Here is a 14,430-nt window from a genome sequence, read left to right as displayed (position 1 = left end):
CCAAATCATGAGTGAACTCCCATTCACAATTGCTTCAAAGAGAATAAAATACCTAGGAATCCAACTTACAAGGGATGTAAAGGACCTCTTCAAGGAGAACTACAAACCACTGCTCAATGAAATAAAAGAGGATACAAACAAATGGAAGAACATTCCATGCTCATGGGTAGGAAGAATCAATATCACAAAAATGGCCATACTGCCCAAGGTAATTTATAGATTCAATGCCATCCCCATCAAGCTACCAATGACTTTCTTCACAGAATTGGAAAAAACTACTTTAAAGTTCATATGGAACCAAAAAAGAGCCCGCATCGCCAAGTCAATCCTAAGCCAAAAGAACAAAGCTGGAGGCATCACGCTACCTGACTTCAAACTATACTACAAGGCTACAGTAACCAAAACAGCATGGTACTGGTACCAAAACAGAGATATAGACCAATGGAACAGAACAGAGCCCTCAGAAATAATGCCACATGTCTACAACTATCTGATCTTTGACAAACCTGACAAAAACAAGAAATAGGGAAAGAATTCCCTATTTAATAAATGGTGCTGGGAAAACTGGCTAGCCATATGTAGAAAGCTGAAACTGGATCCCTTCCTTACACTTTATACAAAAATTAATTCAAGATGGATTAAAGACTTAAATGTTAGACCTAAAACCATCAAACCCTAGAAGAAAACCTAGGCAATACCATTCAGGACATAGGCATGGGCAAGGACTTCATGTCTAAAACACCAAAAGCAATGGCCACAAAAGCCAAAATTGACAAATGGGATCTAATTAAACTAAAGGGCTTCTGCACAGCAAAAGAAACTACCATCAGAGTGAACAGGCAACCTACAGAATGGGAGAAAATTTTTGCAATCTACTCATCTGGCAAAGGGCTAATATCCAGAATCTACAAAGAACTCAAACAAATTTACAAGAAAAAAACAAACAACCCCATCAACAAGTGAGCAAAGGATATGAACAGACACTTCTCAAAAGAAGACATTTATGCAGCCAAACGACACATGAAAAAATGTTCATCATCACTGGCCATCAGAGAAATGCAAATCAAAACCACAATGAGATACCATCTCACACCAGTTAGAATGGCCATCATTAAAAAGTCAGGAAACAACAGGTGCTGGAGAGGATGTGGAGAAATAGGAACACTTTTACACTGTCGGTGGGACTGTAAACTAGTTCAACCATTGTGGAAGTCAGTGTGGCAATTCCTCAGGGATCTAGAACTAGAAATACCATTTGACCCAGCCATCTCATTACTGGGTATATACCCAGAAGTTTATAAATCAGGCTGCTATAAAGACACATGCACACGTATGTTTATTGCGGCACTATTCACAATAGCAAAGACTTGGAACCAAAACAAATGTCCAACAACGATAGACTGGATAAAGAAAATGTGGCACATACACACCATGGAATACTATGCAGCCATAAAAAATGATGAGTTCATGTCCTTTGTAGGGACACGGATGAAGATGGAAACCATCATTCTCAGCAAACTATCACCAAGGACAAAAAACCAAACACCGCATGTTCTCACTCATAGGTGGGAATTGAACAATGAGAACACATGGACACAGGAAGGGGAACATCACATACCGGGACCTGTTGTAGGGTGGGGAGAAGGGGAGGGATAGCATTAGGAGATACACGTAATGTTAAATGATGAGTTAATGGGTGCAGCACACCAACATGGCACATGTATACACATGTAAAAAACCTGCACGTTGTGCACATGTACCCTAAAACTTAAAGTATAATAAAAATAAATAAATAAATAAATAAATAAGTAAAATGTTGCAGGGGAGAATTCTAGTATCAGCCTTATAGGAAGGCTCCCTGAGCACATCCACTGTTTGTGCCCCTCCTCTGTGCTCCCCTAACACCCAATAAAAACACTGAACTTACTTCATTTTATTCTTTTGGCATCTGCATCCTAACCGCCAGCAGAACTGTAAGCACAAAATCTGTCTTGTTGGTCTTTGCCTTCTCACCAGCTAGCACTAGGCCAGGCACACATCAATCAATAATTTGTTGACCTGAAGTGACATTTATTTAGTGGACTTCAACACCGAGTTTCCTCATAACCAAAGGCATGGTGCTTTGCTGGATCGTTTTCTTTTGCTGGATCATTACAGCTACCAGAATAGTCTGATCTGTATTCAACCATGTGACCCCTTAAAGTTCTCTTTGTGGCAGAATATTGAAGACATCTGAGTTATCTTACTCTTCTTCCCCAGTCTCTCAGCTTTATTAACTAAACCACTGATAAGCTCAGGACTCAGATTCAACTTACATCTTTATGAAAGCCGGTTAGGTAGCATATTAAGGACAATTATTTATTTACACCTACCAACTCTATAACCAGCTGAACTCTAAGGAGATAGATGCACTACGGCACAATGAACAATGTACCATTTTACGTGTATGCAATTATTAATATTTCCCTTATCAAATAGTTTCAATGCTTTCTAGGACTTAATGCAGCCAGACTGCCTGGGCTGGAATACCAACTCCATTATTTACTAGCCATATAACCTTGTCTAAGGCAGCAGTATCCAACCTTCGTGGCACCAGCGACCAGTTTCACGGAATATAACTTTTTCCATAGACTGTGGGGGCAGGGTGGGAAGGGGGGTTCAGGATGAAACTGTTGCACCTCAGATCATCAAGCATTCTCATAAGGAATGCTCAACCTAGATCCTTTGCACGTGCAGTTCACTTTAGGGTTTGCGCTCCTATGAGAATCTAATGCCACGACTGATCTGACAGTAGGAAAGCTCAGGTGGTTAACGCTTGCTCGCTAGGCTGCCACTCACCTCCTGCTGTGCGGCCCAGTCCATAATAGGCCACGTTCTGGTACCCCTGGTCAAAGGTATTTAAACTTCTTTGTACCTCATTCTCACCTTCTTCTGATTTGTTAAAACAAACAAAAAAAAATGGTGGCGGAGGGTGGGGGAATAACAGCATTATCAACTCTTGTCATGAGGCTTAATTTGTTATTACATGTAAACTACTTAAAACAGCACCCAGCTGTTTTAGCTATCATTTTATATGTTCAGTTCTGAATCACTAATGACAGAAGACAATTCTGATATACAAACTAGCCCAAATGAACAATGTGCTAGTGTTACACTGACATGAATCTCTTAAAGAGTACAATGCAAATCTTGTTAACACTTCCTTTGATGAGTTTTCAATATGAATTCAATTAGTAAATTCTTTTTCAAATGTTGGTTTTACCTCCATGCCATGAGCCCCTTATTTAAGGCAGGTTTCTCTCTTACTGTCTCTCTCTCATTCTCTACCTCAGCATATCCTGCTTGTTTCCTTCCTGGCATTTATTACAAGTTTCATTATTTTGTTTTCCCCAATGGATCTATGAAGGAGAGATCTCTTAACACATGCCTAGCACACAGTAGGCACTCAAATGTACCCTGTATAAACAATGTAAACATTTGTAAATGTGTTTAACTCATACCAGATGAAAAATTAAAGCAATAATGGTTACAGTTTCCTATTTTAAAGTAATAATCCAATTAGGGATTTGGTTTCATTGTAAACACATATGATTTATTAAAAATATAAACTGATGGTATTCTCTATAAATTATTCCCCAAACACATTAAAAGATGTGATAATAGATATAATTTGCAAACCATTTATAGCCCCCCTACCCCTTTGAGTACAAGAGAAAACATACAACATACTGTAGGTTTATTTTTATTCAAAAAGTTACTGTCTCAAGACATAAATACAAATCAGAAAACAGTACAATTAGGACAATAGAATGTGGAGGACAACAGGTTAGAGTAATATATAAAACATTTTTAGCTGGTTGAAAACAAAGCTGTAAGAACTGCTTTCACAAAGAAGTACTCCTTTCAAGAGTGAGAAAAAAAATCAACTTAGGTTTAAAATCATATATACAGTCCTCTCAGCAGTTCTAGTTAATGCAGTGGTGTGTAAAACAACATAGGCAATACTTTTGCACAGAACAATATTTGTTGATGGAAAATCTGTTAGACAAGTCTGGATTCATTTGTTATTAACCATGACTTAATAAAATAATTGTATCATGATCTTCTTAGCTAACCTATGGTTTTTGGCTACCACAGCCCAATGCTTGATTTCTGACTAAAAACTGAAAGCCTTTTGGTATTCACCCATCTGAAGATATTCTTGTATTGCAAGCATATTAAGGCATGGAATGATTAAAATAATATACCTCAAGAACTGAGAGACGACTGACAAAAGATAGATACACATGTAATATAAGTTAATATTTTGTTTTAAACGATGTCTAGCTGCCTAAGCCTCGCAAAATGAGTTGATGTCAAAATGGCAAGTAGCCACTTTCTGTTTTAAACTAATTTATTTGTGAAAGGACATAAAATGAAGTTTAAAGCTTAGCTTTCAAAGAATATTATGGGTTATGAATTCTATTATCCCATCTAATTTACATACAGAGGAAATGTACTGTAACCTGTTAGAAGTATCTTTAACCTGAAGACTGCTTGCAAAGACAGATAGATAAAACAATATAAAATACAAATTTAAAAATCATTTTAAAGCATGAACACTCATGCTTTTCTATTTTTAAACATTGTTAAACTTTCAATATATTTCTGAAACCTCATAATTTTAAGTTGGAATTTAAAAGTAAGAAAAAACTAAACAAACTGCGCAATTATAAAATCAGCACCAATTTATATATATATATAATTTTATTTAAAATTTAGATCCCTATTCCCACACTCTAATAAGCTGTATAATTTTTGTTTAGAATTTTTCTGCAAACATACTACAATAAGCTTCTTTTATTTGGAGACAAAATACAGTGGCACTACTGGAAGGAATATCACAACATTACATTTTTATCTTAAAGGACAAGCAAACTTTCAGGGTTGATAATGGGATAAGCATGTTTGAGACTGGTTACCTTCTGGCAGTTCACTGCATCTGGATATTTCTGAAAAGTATAGAGAAGCTCTTGGATTTTAAAAATATCTTAAAATACTTTTAGATGAAAAAATTGTAAAAGTTCTGCTTATAAGTTTACTTTTCTCCACAATTACAATATTTAAAACAAAGTTTTGTTGATTGATGTTTTAAGCATTTAAATTTAGAATGCTAAAAACAATTCTATCCTACACTTTCTTCAGGGTAGGGGAATAAATACATCCTTAACATTGTTTTCTGGATGTAAACAGAAATCCAGCAGAGGTCATCATTATTTAGTACAACCAGTAAATAAATGTAAGAGAATTCATATCTGTACCAAATGCCTCTTCAGATTGTTATTTTGTTTTTTTTTTTTAAAAAAGCATGAAATAATCGATTCAAAAGCCAACTAACAGCGCATAAATAAAATATTTACTTTCTAAGAAAAACTGTAGCTTATCATCAAATTGTTTACTTGTCCTTTACTTTTATTCAGGCAAACAAAACTGCCCCTCAATGCACTTGATCTTGGTAAGCATAAGCATGTCATATTCTCCTTAGAGAAAAATCTGTACAGAATTTCACTGTATCTACCACACTTTAAAATTTCCTCTTCCACTTAGAAAATGACTTCACCACAGATTTAATTGTGTACTGGTATTAAAACATTGACACTCCAAGAACCTAATGAGAGAGAGAGAGAAAGGGGAGAAAATCTCGTTAAAAGTCATTCATTTCTTTAAATATATCCATAAACATTACATTAATACTTTATTATGTTAAATAACATGCTAATAAAACCACTTTGAAAACTTCCCCTCTCTTCAGATGTATAATTCTAACATTAAATTGACCATGATATATGATGAAATAACATCAGGACTAATCAAGATGCTACTTACCTCACAAACATAATTAAAGTAGGAACCTTGGATTAATTATGCTTATATATACCCCTAATCCCTAATGTCTAGATAATGCCCTAAACATAGGCACTCAACATAGGTATTTGTTGAATGAATAAATTAATGTGCTTCTTCACATATATTTCTGGCACAAGTTCCTTGGAAAGGGGTTAAGAAAATCTTGCAAACTTGGCTATTTGTGCTGGGAAGTGGATATGGTTTTTCAAAAAGGCATTTGGAGTATGCAGACCAAAAAAAATCTAAGAACAATTCAAGTATGTACAAAGCAACAAGCTTTCTTTAGAAAATCTGGCCAAAGTGAATGGAATAGAACTACAAATTTTAAGAAATCAAAAGGGTAAGGTAAAATCTGGGCAAAATGACTTATATTGATGCTTTCTATATACTCCAATTAAGAAAGGAATGTTAGGTAAAATCTAATAATTACTTGTCTAAAAGTAAAAGCAGATGATGAATGGAGCAACTCTCCCTTGTTCACTAAACAAGAATGGCATGTGACTGTTAGTATATATACTAAAAGTTAGGTTGTTCAATTAAAATTCTAGCACTTATGCCCATTAAGTAATATTTTAGAATACTATAATAAGCTAGTAAGAACTGATATCAAAGCCAGATGTAATGAACTGAAATATGACAAACAGCTCTTACTTATAAGTTAAATCTCTTATAAGTTCTATGAACAAAAGTCATAGAACTCATATATTGTTTTGAGCTGAAGAAACTGTGTATTTTCAGATCCAGAAACAGGTATCTGATTGCAGCCTCTTTATAATGAATTATCAAGTAGTGTTTGGAATCCCAAGTAATGAAAACAAAGAGGACTCGTGCACCCAATTTCTTACCTGTCCATTCACAGTAACTACCACACTACTAATCCCTTGTCCTCTCCCCTTCCCGCATGCTTCAGGGTTCTCCTTTTTTGGTTCAAGTCAGAGTTTGGGTGGTTAGAACATTTCCACCAAAAAGACCTAGATAATGTTTAAAGGCCAATTCTTGCCATAACACTCTATGAATCTCGGTAGGAAAGGTCTGATGATGAATGAAAGTACAAAATCTTAATTAGCAATTTACTATAGAGTGTGGGATGAAGGCGAACTCAAGTTCTTTCCAGAGTGCCTGACTAGAAAGCACCCGAACACTTGAGATTCTTTTTGTTTTGTACAGACTAGGTTATAACTAGATTCTCTTACTAGAACATTAAATTAGCTCCATTACATGGAGCCCTTCTTTACGAATTTTATACTATAAATAATTCTAATAAGAGAATCTCAACACAAGAGAATGAGAGTAGTAACACTTTCTTTTCTGTGCCAACACAAACTCTGCCTGTTTCTGATGTTAACATTAATAAATACTCAAACATATTTAATATCAAACTTCAGTGTATTTTGGCAATTCTGGCAGAAAACAACTGTTATCAAAATGGTAGAAACCAATTTTGTGTCCAAATATAAAACCAGCTACACCATAAATCTAGAATATTATGTATATGCAATACAAAATGATATGTTCAGAGTTTTTATATTACCACTCCTGGATAATGTGAAAATCATGTTTAAAAAGATATTTTTACAATTTATTTAGAAAATCATGTTTAAAAATTAAGTGTTTAAAAAGATATTTTTATGATTTATTTAGTAACAAACTAAAGTATCTACACTAGGGTGCTTTGAGTTACTTCCCTTAGAATTGGAGAATCTCAGAACTGGACATTAAAGAATTTAAATCCCAATTTTGCTACTGTTTTGATGACTCCGTTATTATGGGCTTCAGTAAGAACAGATGTGGGGTATTGTATAAAGGCAAACAGAATTTTACATTCAAAATTTTCCATTATTCCATTTCTTAAGTTATGGTTAAGACAGTATGGAGTATAGTTTAGTGTATATTTAAGAAATAAACTGTTAACTTTAAAAAAAAAAAATTACATGGTCAAAGACTTCTAAAGATACCTAAGCCTTTAAAGATTATTGAGCATTCAGTTATGTGACTGCTGCCATCATGTGGTAATGCTATAAAACTACAGTTATAAGTACATGTGCTCATTTTCCTAGTTTTTGTAGCAGAAGCAGCCAAACTATTATCAAATTAAGAATAAATAAAAGCCCCTCAGTTGTAACATTCAATATACATGAGAATGCTATAAAATCACTATAAATAAAAAATTACTATTAGGCCCCTACTCTTCTCTAAATGTTAAATGTCAAAAATAGATACACATAGTTAATATTGCTGTTTCATTATTTTAGTAATCTGAAGAACACCTTTTTGCAAATCTAGTATGTAACTAAGAAAACAAATGTTAAAAGTTCTCCTGACATTAGACAAATACATTAAAAAATGGTGATCCTAACTGCCCATATTAATTTTGATCATAGTTAACCATTTCAATTTCTTAATTACTTTTGTTGGTGTTTCATCCAAATGGGGATTTTAGTTTTGGGAAGCAGAACAGTAGAGACAGCATGAGATTATTAAATCAAAAGGAACTGGCATCAAATTACTACTCGGACAATTGCTAACTGTATAACTGAGCAAAGTCACTAAATGACCTCTTCAGTCTCAGCTTGCTACGGTATGAAAGTGGAAATTCCCATTACCTTTCTCACAAGGTTGCTGAGAGGATCAAAATAAATCATACCTAGCATAGTGTCTGTCACCCAAGCTCTCAGCTACTACCTTCCATACTTTTCATTTCAAAGTGATAGCCAAGGTGCACTAGAATATGAATTCCTTAAGGACAGGGAGTGTCTTATTCACTTTAGCACCAACTTCTGATGTAATAAATTGTTGAATAAATGCATTTCATCACACTGCTTGAAAATATTCCTTTACCCCTCATCACAATCACTACCTTCATGTTTTATTTAACAAACTAAGATGATACATACTGTTAGATTAATTATCAAGAAAACCATAAACTTCAGTGTGCAGTTAAACTATAGACTTGTGAGTGGGATAGGTCACTTAGGTACTATAAAGTCTTGCTATTCAAAGTATGGTTTGCAGACCTGAAGCACTGACAGCATTTGTTAGCAGTGCAGAATCCCAGGCCACACTTAAGACCAATTGAAGCAGATTCTACTTTTTTTTTTTTTTTTTTTTTGAGACAGGGTCTCAGCTCTGTCACCCATGCTGGAGTGCAGTATTGTGAACACAGCTCACTGCAGCCTCAACCTCCTGGACTCAAGGAATCCTCCCACCTCATCCTCCTGAGTAGCTGGGACTGCAGGTACACATCACCATGCCCAGCTAATTTTTTTAGTTTTTGTAAAGATGGGGTCTCACTGTGTTGCCCAAGCTGGTCTCAAGCTCTTGGGCTCAAACAATCCTCCCACCTTGGCCTCCCAAAGTGTTGGGATTACAGGCATAAGCCACTGAGCCTGGCCCCCTGGCCTTATTAATAAACATGTTAGTGTGAATTAGTTTGTCAAAATAGTTCTAAAAGCTATCTGAAAGCAGATTATGAGGTAGGAGAGGGCAAGGTGGGAATGGTAGAAATTGTACATAGAAGGCAGGCCTTTGAGGATGGTATAACCATCACCTGAGGCAGTAGGTGTGAAGAACGAGGAACATAAAATGGGTAGATACTAAAAAGGGAGATGGCAGGGCATTTAAATGATTTATTCTTTTGATAAAACTAAATATCTACTGTGCTGGGCAGAACTAAAAATGAATAACATCATCACTGCCTCAGGGAGTTCAGCCTAGTGAAGGACCAGGGCATGTAATATCCTATCTCACTACACAAGTCTGGTAATTATTACAATAAAGTGTGTACAAAGAGTTAAAGAAGGAGAGAAAAAAAAATCTGTGGAAGTCAGCAAAAATTCCACAGGTAATGTCAGAATTAGTATCAAAGAAAGACTTTACTAGGAGGAAAAATAAAGGGGAATTTCTGGCAGAAAAAAGTTTATACAAAGTTATGGAGTCAGGAAAGAGCATAGTGTATCTGAGAGGAACTACAAGATTTGATATGGCTAGAGCATAGAATACATGTAAGGAAAAGGCCAAGGTTAAGGTGGCAAGGGAAACAGATCATAAAAGGCTTTGTTTGCTAGGCTGAGGAGCTAGAATTTTCTTCCTAATGGCAATGGGGGGGAAAAAATCAATGAAAGACTTAGAACGATAAGTGAGAGTATCAGATCTGCATTTTTAGAAAGATGACCCCACAAGAGATATAAAGGAGCAGTGGGACTGCAGTATCAGCTTAAAGGCTTTGCAACAGCCCATGTGAAAACTGAGGAGGACCCGAATCAAGGCACTGTCAAGGAGAATATGGCACAGGGTACTGATATAAGAGGTACTTAAGAAAAAGAACTGACAAAGCCCAATAATAACCAATTAAGGATAGTGGGAGTGGTAACTGACTCTCATCCTAGATAGCTAGATACCCTTCTCTTCATTATCAAAGCCTTTTTTCAAGTTCTCATTATTTTTCACCATGCCTTTATATTACGTCCCTCATTCATCCTGTCCCATCCATAAATGTCAAGGAAATCTTTCTGAAACACAATTCTGATCATGCCATTACCTTACTTAAAATCCTTCAATGGGCAACCCACTGAATAACAGTACAAACCTGGAAGAACAGTCCAAATTTCTTAATATTCAAGTCCCAGTCAGCCAGGATTCAAAAGTACTTTTCTAATCTGTCAACAACACTATTGCAACACTCTCTTCTTCCCCTCCCACTGAAATCCTGCCTGCCTGCCTCTTTTTCTCACGTCCAACTGTTTTCATCTATTCTCAGTATGCTGCCCCAGGTTTTCAACCTCAAACTGAAAGACTGCCTATACTTCTGATTTTGCAATCCTGGGGTACATTTAAATTAAACCTACTGATTCATCCATAATTGAAGCTGGATCAAAGAAATCAGGCTTCAGTTCTGTTCTCTCTCGTCTGTTCTTTGATGGTGGCTAAAGGAAAAAAGGAAATAAGTTGACATTAGCTATATCTACAAACCAGATAGTAACTGAAAATATCCAAGTTCTTCACATGGATGGCCTATGTGATTGCAAGTGTACCTGACACGGTATTTTTAAAACTCATGGAAAACTATTGGCCAGGTGTGGTGGCTCACGCCTGTACTCCCAGCACTTTGGGAGGCCGAGGCGGGTGGATCAAGAGGTCAGGAGATCGAGACCATCCTGGCTAACACGGTGAAACTCGGCCTCTACTAAAAATACAAAAAATTATCCGGGCATGGTGGCGGGTGCCTGCAGTCCCAGCTACTCGGGAGGCTGAGGCAGGAGAATGGCATGAACCCGGGAGGTGGAGCTTGCAGTGAGCTGAGATCATGCCACTGCACTCCAGTCTGGGCAACAGAGCAAGACTCCATCTCAAAAAAAAAAAAAAAAAAAAAAAAAAAAACTCATGGAAAATTATCCTAAGATACAAAACCCAGAAAACTCACTTTTCATTTTACTTTAAAAATCACATTCCTTTTGAGGCACCAAATTATACCATTCTAAAAATTTAATTATTTAAGAATAATACACAGTATACTAAAAATAATCATAAGACTTGACTTGTAAGTATCAACTTTACTGCTTGCTAGTTTTGCCTCTTTGGAGAGAGTAAGCTTCAATATCCTCAATCCTTTCAACCTACTTCGCAAAGTTTAATGAGATACGTAGCAAGATGAAATACGTAAAACCATTTTGTATACGATCAATCCTAATCACATATTTAATTATTAATAAAGAATACACTCCTACCTGTATTTAACTTCCTTCCAAGTTTAAGTAATTTTACTTCATTATCTGATACGGAATTTGTCTCAACAAGTAGTATTAATATATTGTTTTGATAATGGTATACTTTTATACTAACTCATATTTTTTAAAATGCATAATTAAATAACAATTGATTTTCATAGTCAAATTAGTATTAATCAAAATATACCCTTTAAACCTATATATTCCTAAATTAATCTCAGAAGCAAACAGACAATTGTTATCATCTTAATCTAGGATCTACCACCTTCACCAACCTTACTCTCTTCTAAATCCCTTCCCATACATCTAAACGCCTGCCAACTATTTTATTTAATATTTTTGCAAAACTTACTTCTCTTGGTAAGTATTTCTCTACTCTAATAAATATCCAACATAATTTTCAAAAGATTTAAATTGAAAATCTTACAGAAATCATTAAGTTTCTTACCAAATCTATATCCATGGTGTCAAAATCCATTCCCTCATTAAGATCCTCAATCCTCCCTTCTGAGGACATCATAACATCTTCAACAATTGGCTCTTCATCATCTTCCATTAGGCTTGTGCCACGCCGACTAGAGAAATATAAAACAAAGTCAAGATCTGAACTAATGTCATGACTATTAATATCTAGGCAGCAGTATGTGGCTCTCTATATTCAAGTATAATGGAAAATGATGGAATTAAAGGTCAGGGAGAATGATTAGGCATTGATTATGTCATCAATGATATCAAAACCCGATGTTTACTTGTCTAAAAATGCTAAGGAGTTACGTTTATTCTACATTACTTCAGTACATTTAGCTTTATAGTTCTGATATCCCATATACAAGGTTCAATGAGAATTTCCCAGATGGGAACATACAAGATACCTCAAATCCTTTTTGAAAGTAGGCAGGGTACAAATTAATAAACATAAAACAGAGACCAAAAAAATGACATTTTCAGAAAACATATATTTTCATCAGTATATAATGCTAATTTTACCCATCATCACTCCCTCATTCATTCAGTACCTAATGTGTACCAGGCATGCACACACTCACTCACACAATGCCTGCTATGTGACAGGCTTCTACTGTGTCCTATGGATGTTAAAAAAAAAAAAAAAAAAAAAAAAAAAAGATGAATAAGACTAAGACATGATTCCTGCCCTCAAGGAGCTTACAGTCTACCATGGCAAACAGAGATAAACAATTATGACAAAATGTGATAAATATTATAAGAAAACTATGCATCAAGTGTTGTAAGGACATACTAAAATAAGGGATTAATTCTGCCTCAGGAAGAAATGACGAACACTCATGCTGAAACTCAGATTCATGTGCCCTATAAAACTCAAAACTAAGACATATATAGAAATTTAAAATTAAAAACTAAGACCAAAAGTTATATATGTTATTGCATAATTATGGGGAATAAATTAAGTTCACAAATTAGCCCAGATCAGCATAAAGTAGCCAACATAATAGTGAAACTAAGTAGGACTTGTTTTTCCCTAGTTTGGCCAACATTACCTTCTTTTCTCATCCAAAGACACTCCCACAGTCAAGAAAGTTGCCAAAACCCCAGCAATTATTTACCGAATGCTTACAATTTACACAATACTATGCTGGTTCTTAAAAGATACAAAGATAACAAGATACGATGTCTGATCCATGTTACCTGGACAAATATGTTTATAATGGTCCTTACTTCCTAACAATTCTGGGTAGAAAGAAAATTTTACTATATTTTGTGGAGGCAACCGTGAAGGGAATATATGTGCTGTATGAACTATGTGACAGAAAATCAGAAAGCCGTTCTGCATTTTGCTTGAAGTACAAGGAAGATATATGTGATACAAGCTATGAAAAATAAGAAAGAAAATTTGGAAGTATTTTTAGTTATAGGGCAGATACCATTATAGAAAAATCATTGTAAGATGAAAATGTTTTAGAGTCCCATGCAATAGATGACTTATGGTATAACCACCAAATAATCCTCTGGTAATAGTTATTTAACTGAGATAATTTTTTGTAGTTGCCGGGAGGCAGGGGAGTTAACTATAATTGGGAATTAAAATGGTACTCAGTAGTGACATGCTATATAGGATCTTAGGAACTGCTGTAATGTTTTATGGGGAGAGATATAGACCAAATGACTGCAGGGCAGAATTCTGGAATATATGGACCGGTGACTAGTTGGAAGCCAAGAAATTAGTTGTAGGATCCAGCATAAAATAAGAACTTATATTAAAAGGAATGTGGTCACAGAAACAGACAAAAGGGGATAGAACTATGTGATAATATAGATGATGACCATATTAACCAGGATCAGAATCTATATGTGTAATAGAGTATACCTTGTGTCTCTAGAGGTTAAGACCACTATGGAGATAACTAAAGTGAATTTATGCAGGCCACCACTCATAGTAAATGATCATTTTGTAAGAAAAACAGGTAAAATTCTTAACATCTAAAAACCAACAAGACAGAACAAAATATAAATTAAAAAAAGAGGGTAACAACTACTATCTCCCAATAGTAAAACATACACCACTTCATAAATACAATGCTTTCAAACTCAAAAACTTAATCATAATCATCACACTTTTCCCTGTATACCAATCAAGACATTTAAAAAAATTATCTAAAGACTGCTTGTCTGCCATTTCTTTTAGAGCCAAAGCTAATGAAGATTTTAGAAAGATTTATAAAGTTATCATACATAATCCAGTAAAAACAAAGTATTTAAAAGATAAACTTCATTTTTTTAGCATTGAACATTTATTCATTCAATGAACATTTACTTAGCACCTTTTACGTGCCAAGCACTGACA

General features: G+C 35.1%; 1 protein-coding gene across 23 annotated transcripts in view; it reads right to left on the bottom strand.

The window, feature by feature from the left end:
• Positions 1 to 3,726: 3,726 nt before the first annotated feature.
• The window catches only part of STAG2 (STAG2 cohesin complex component), a 141,797-nt gene continuing 131,093 nt past the window's right edge, over positions 3,727 to 14,430 (bottom strand). For all 23 annotated transcript variants that reach the window (XM_063634900.1, XM_055268171.2, XM_055268163.2 and 20 more), the window contains 3 exons: positions 12,058 to 12,184; positions 10,731 to 10,808; positions 3,727 to 5,647 (listed from right to left, as the gene is read on the bottom strand). In XM_063634900.1, coding sequence (XP_063490970.1) covers positions 5,624 to 5,647; positions 10,731 to 10,808; positions 12,058 to 12,184 — 229 coding nt within the window. In that variant the 3' untranslated portion in view covers positions 3,727 to 5,623. The remainder of the gene's footprint in view (positions 5,648 to 10,730; positions 10,809 to 12,057; positions 12,185 to 14,430) is intronic.

The sequence above is a fragment of the Symphalangus syndactylus genome, chromosome X, assembly GCF_028878055.3.
Source record: "Symphalangus syndactylus isolate Jambi chromosome X, NHGRI_mSymSyn1-v2.1_pri, whole genome shotgun sequence".
Classification (NCBI taxonomy): domain Eukaryota; kingdom Metazoa; phylum Chordata; class Mammalia; order Primates; family Hylobatidae; genus Symphalangus; species Symphalangus syndactylus.
Note: the sequence above shows the minus strand (reverse complement) of the source record. Positions and strands in the feature narration are given on the sequence as shown.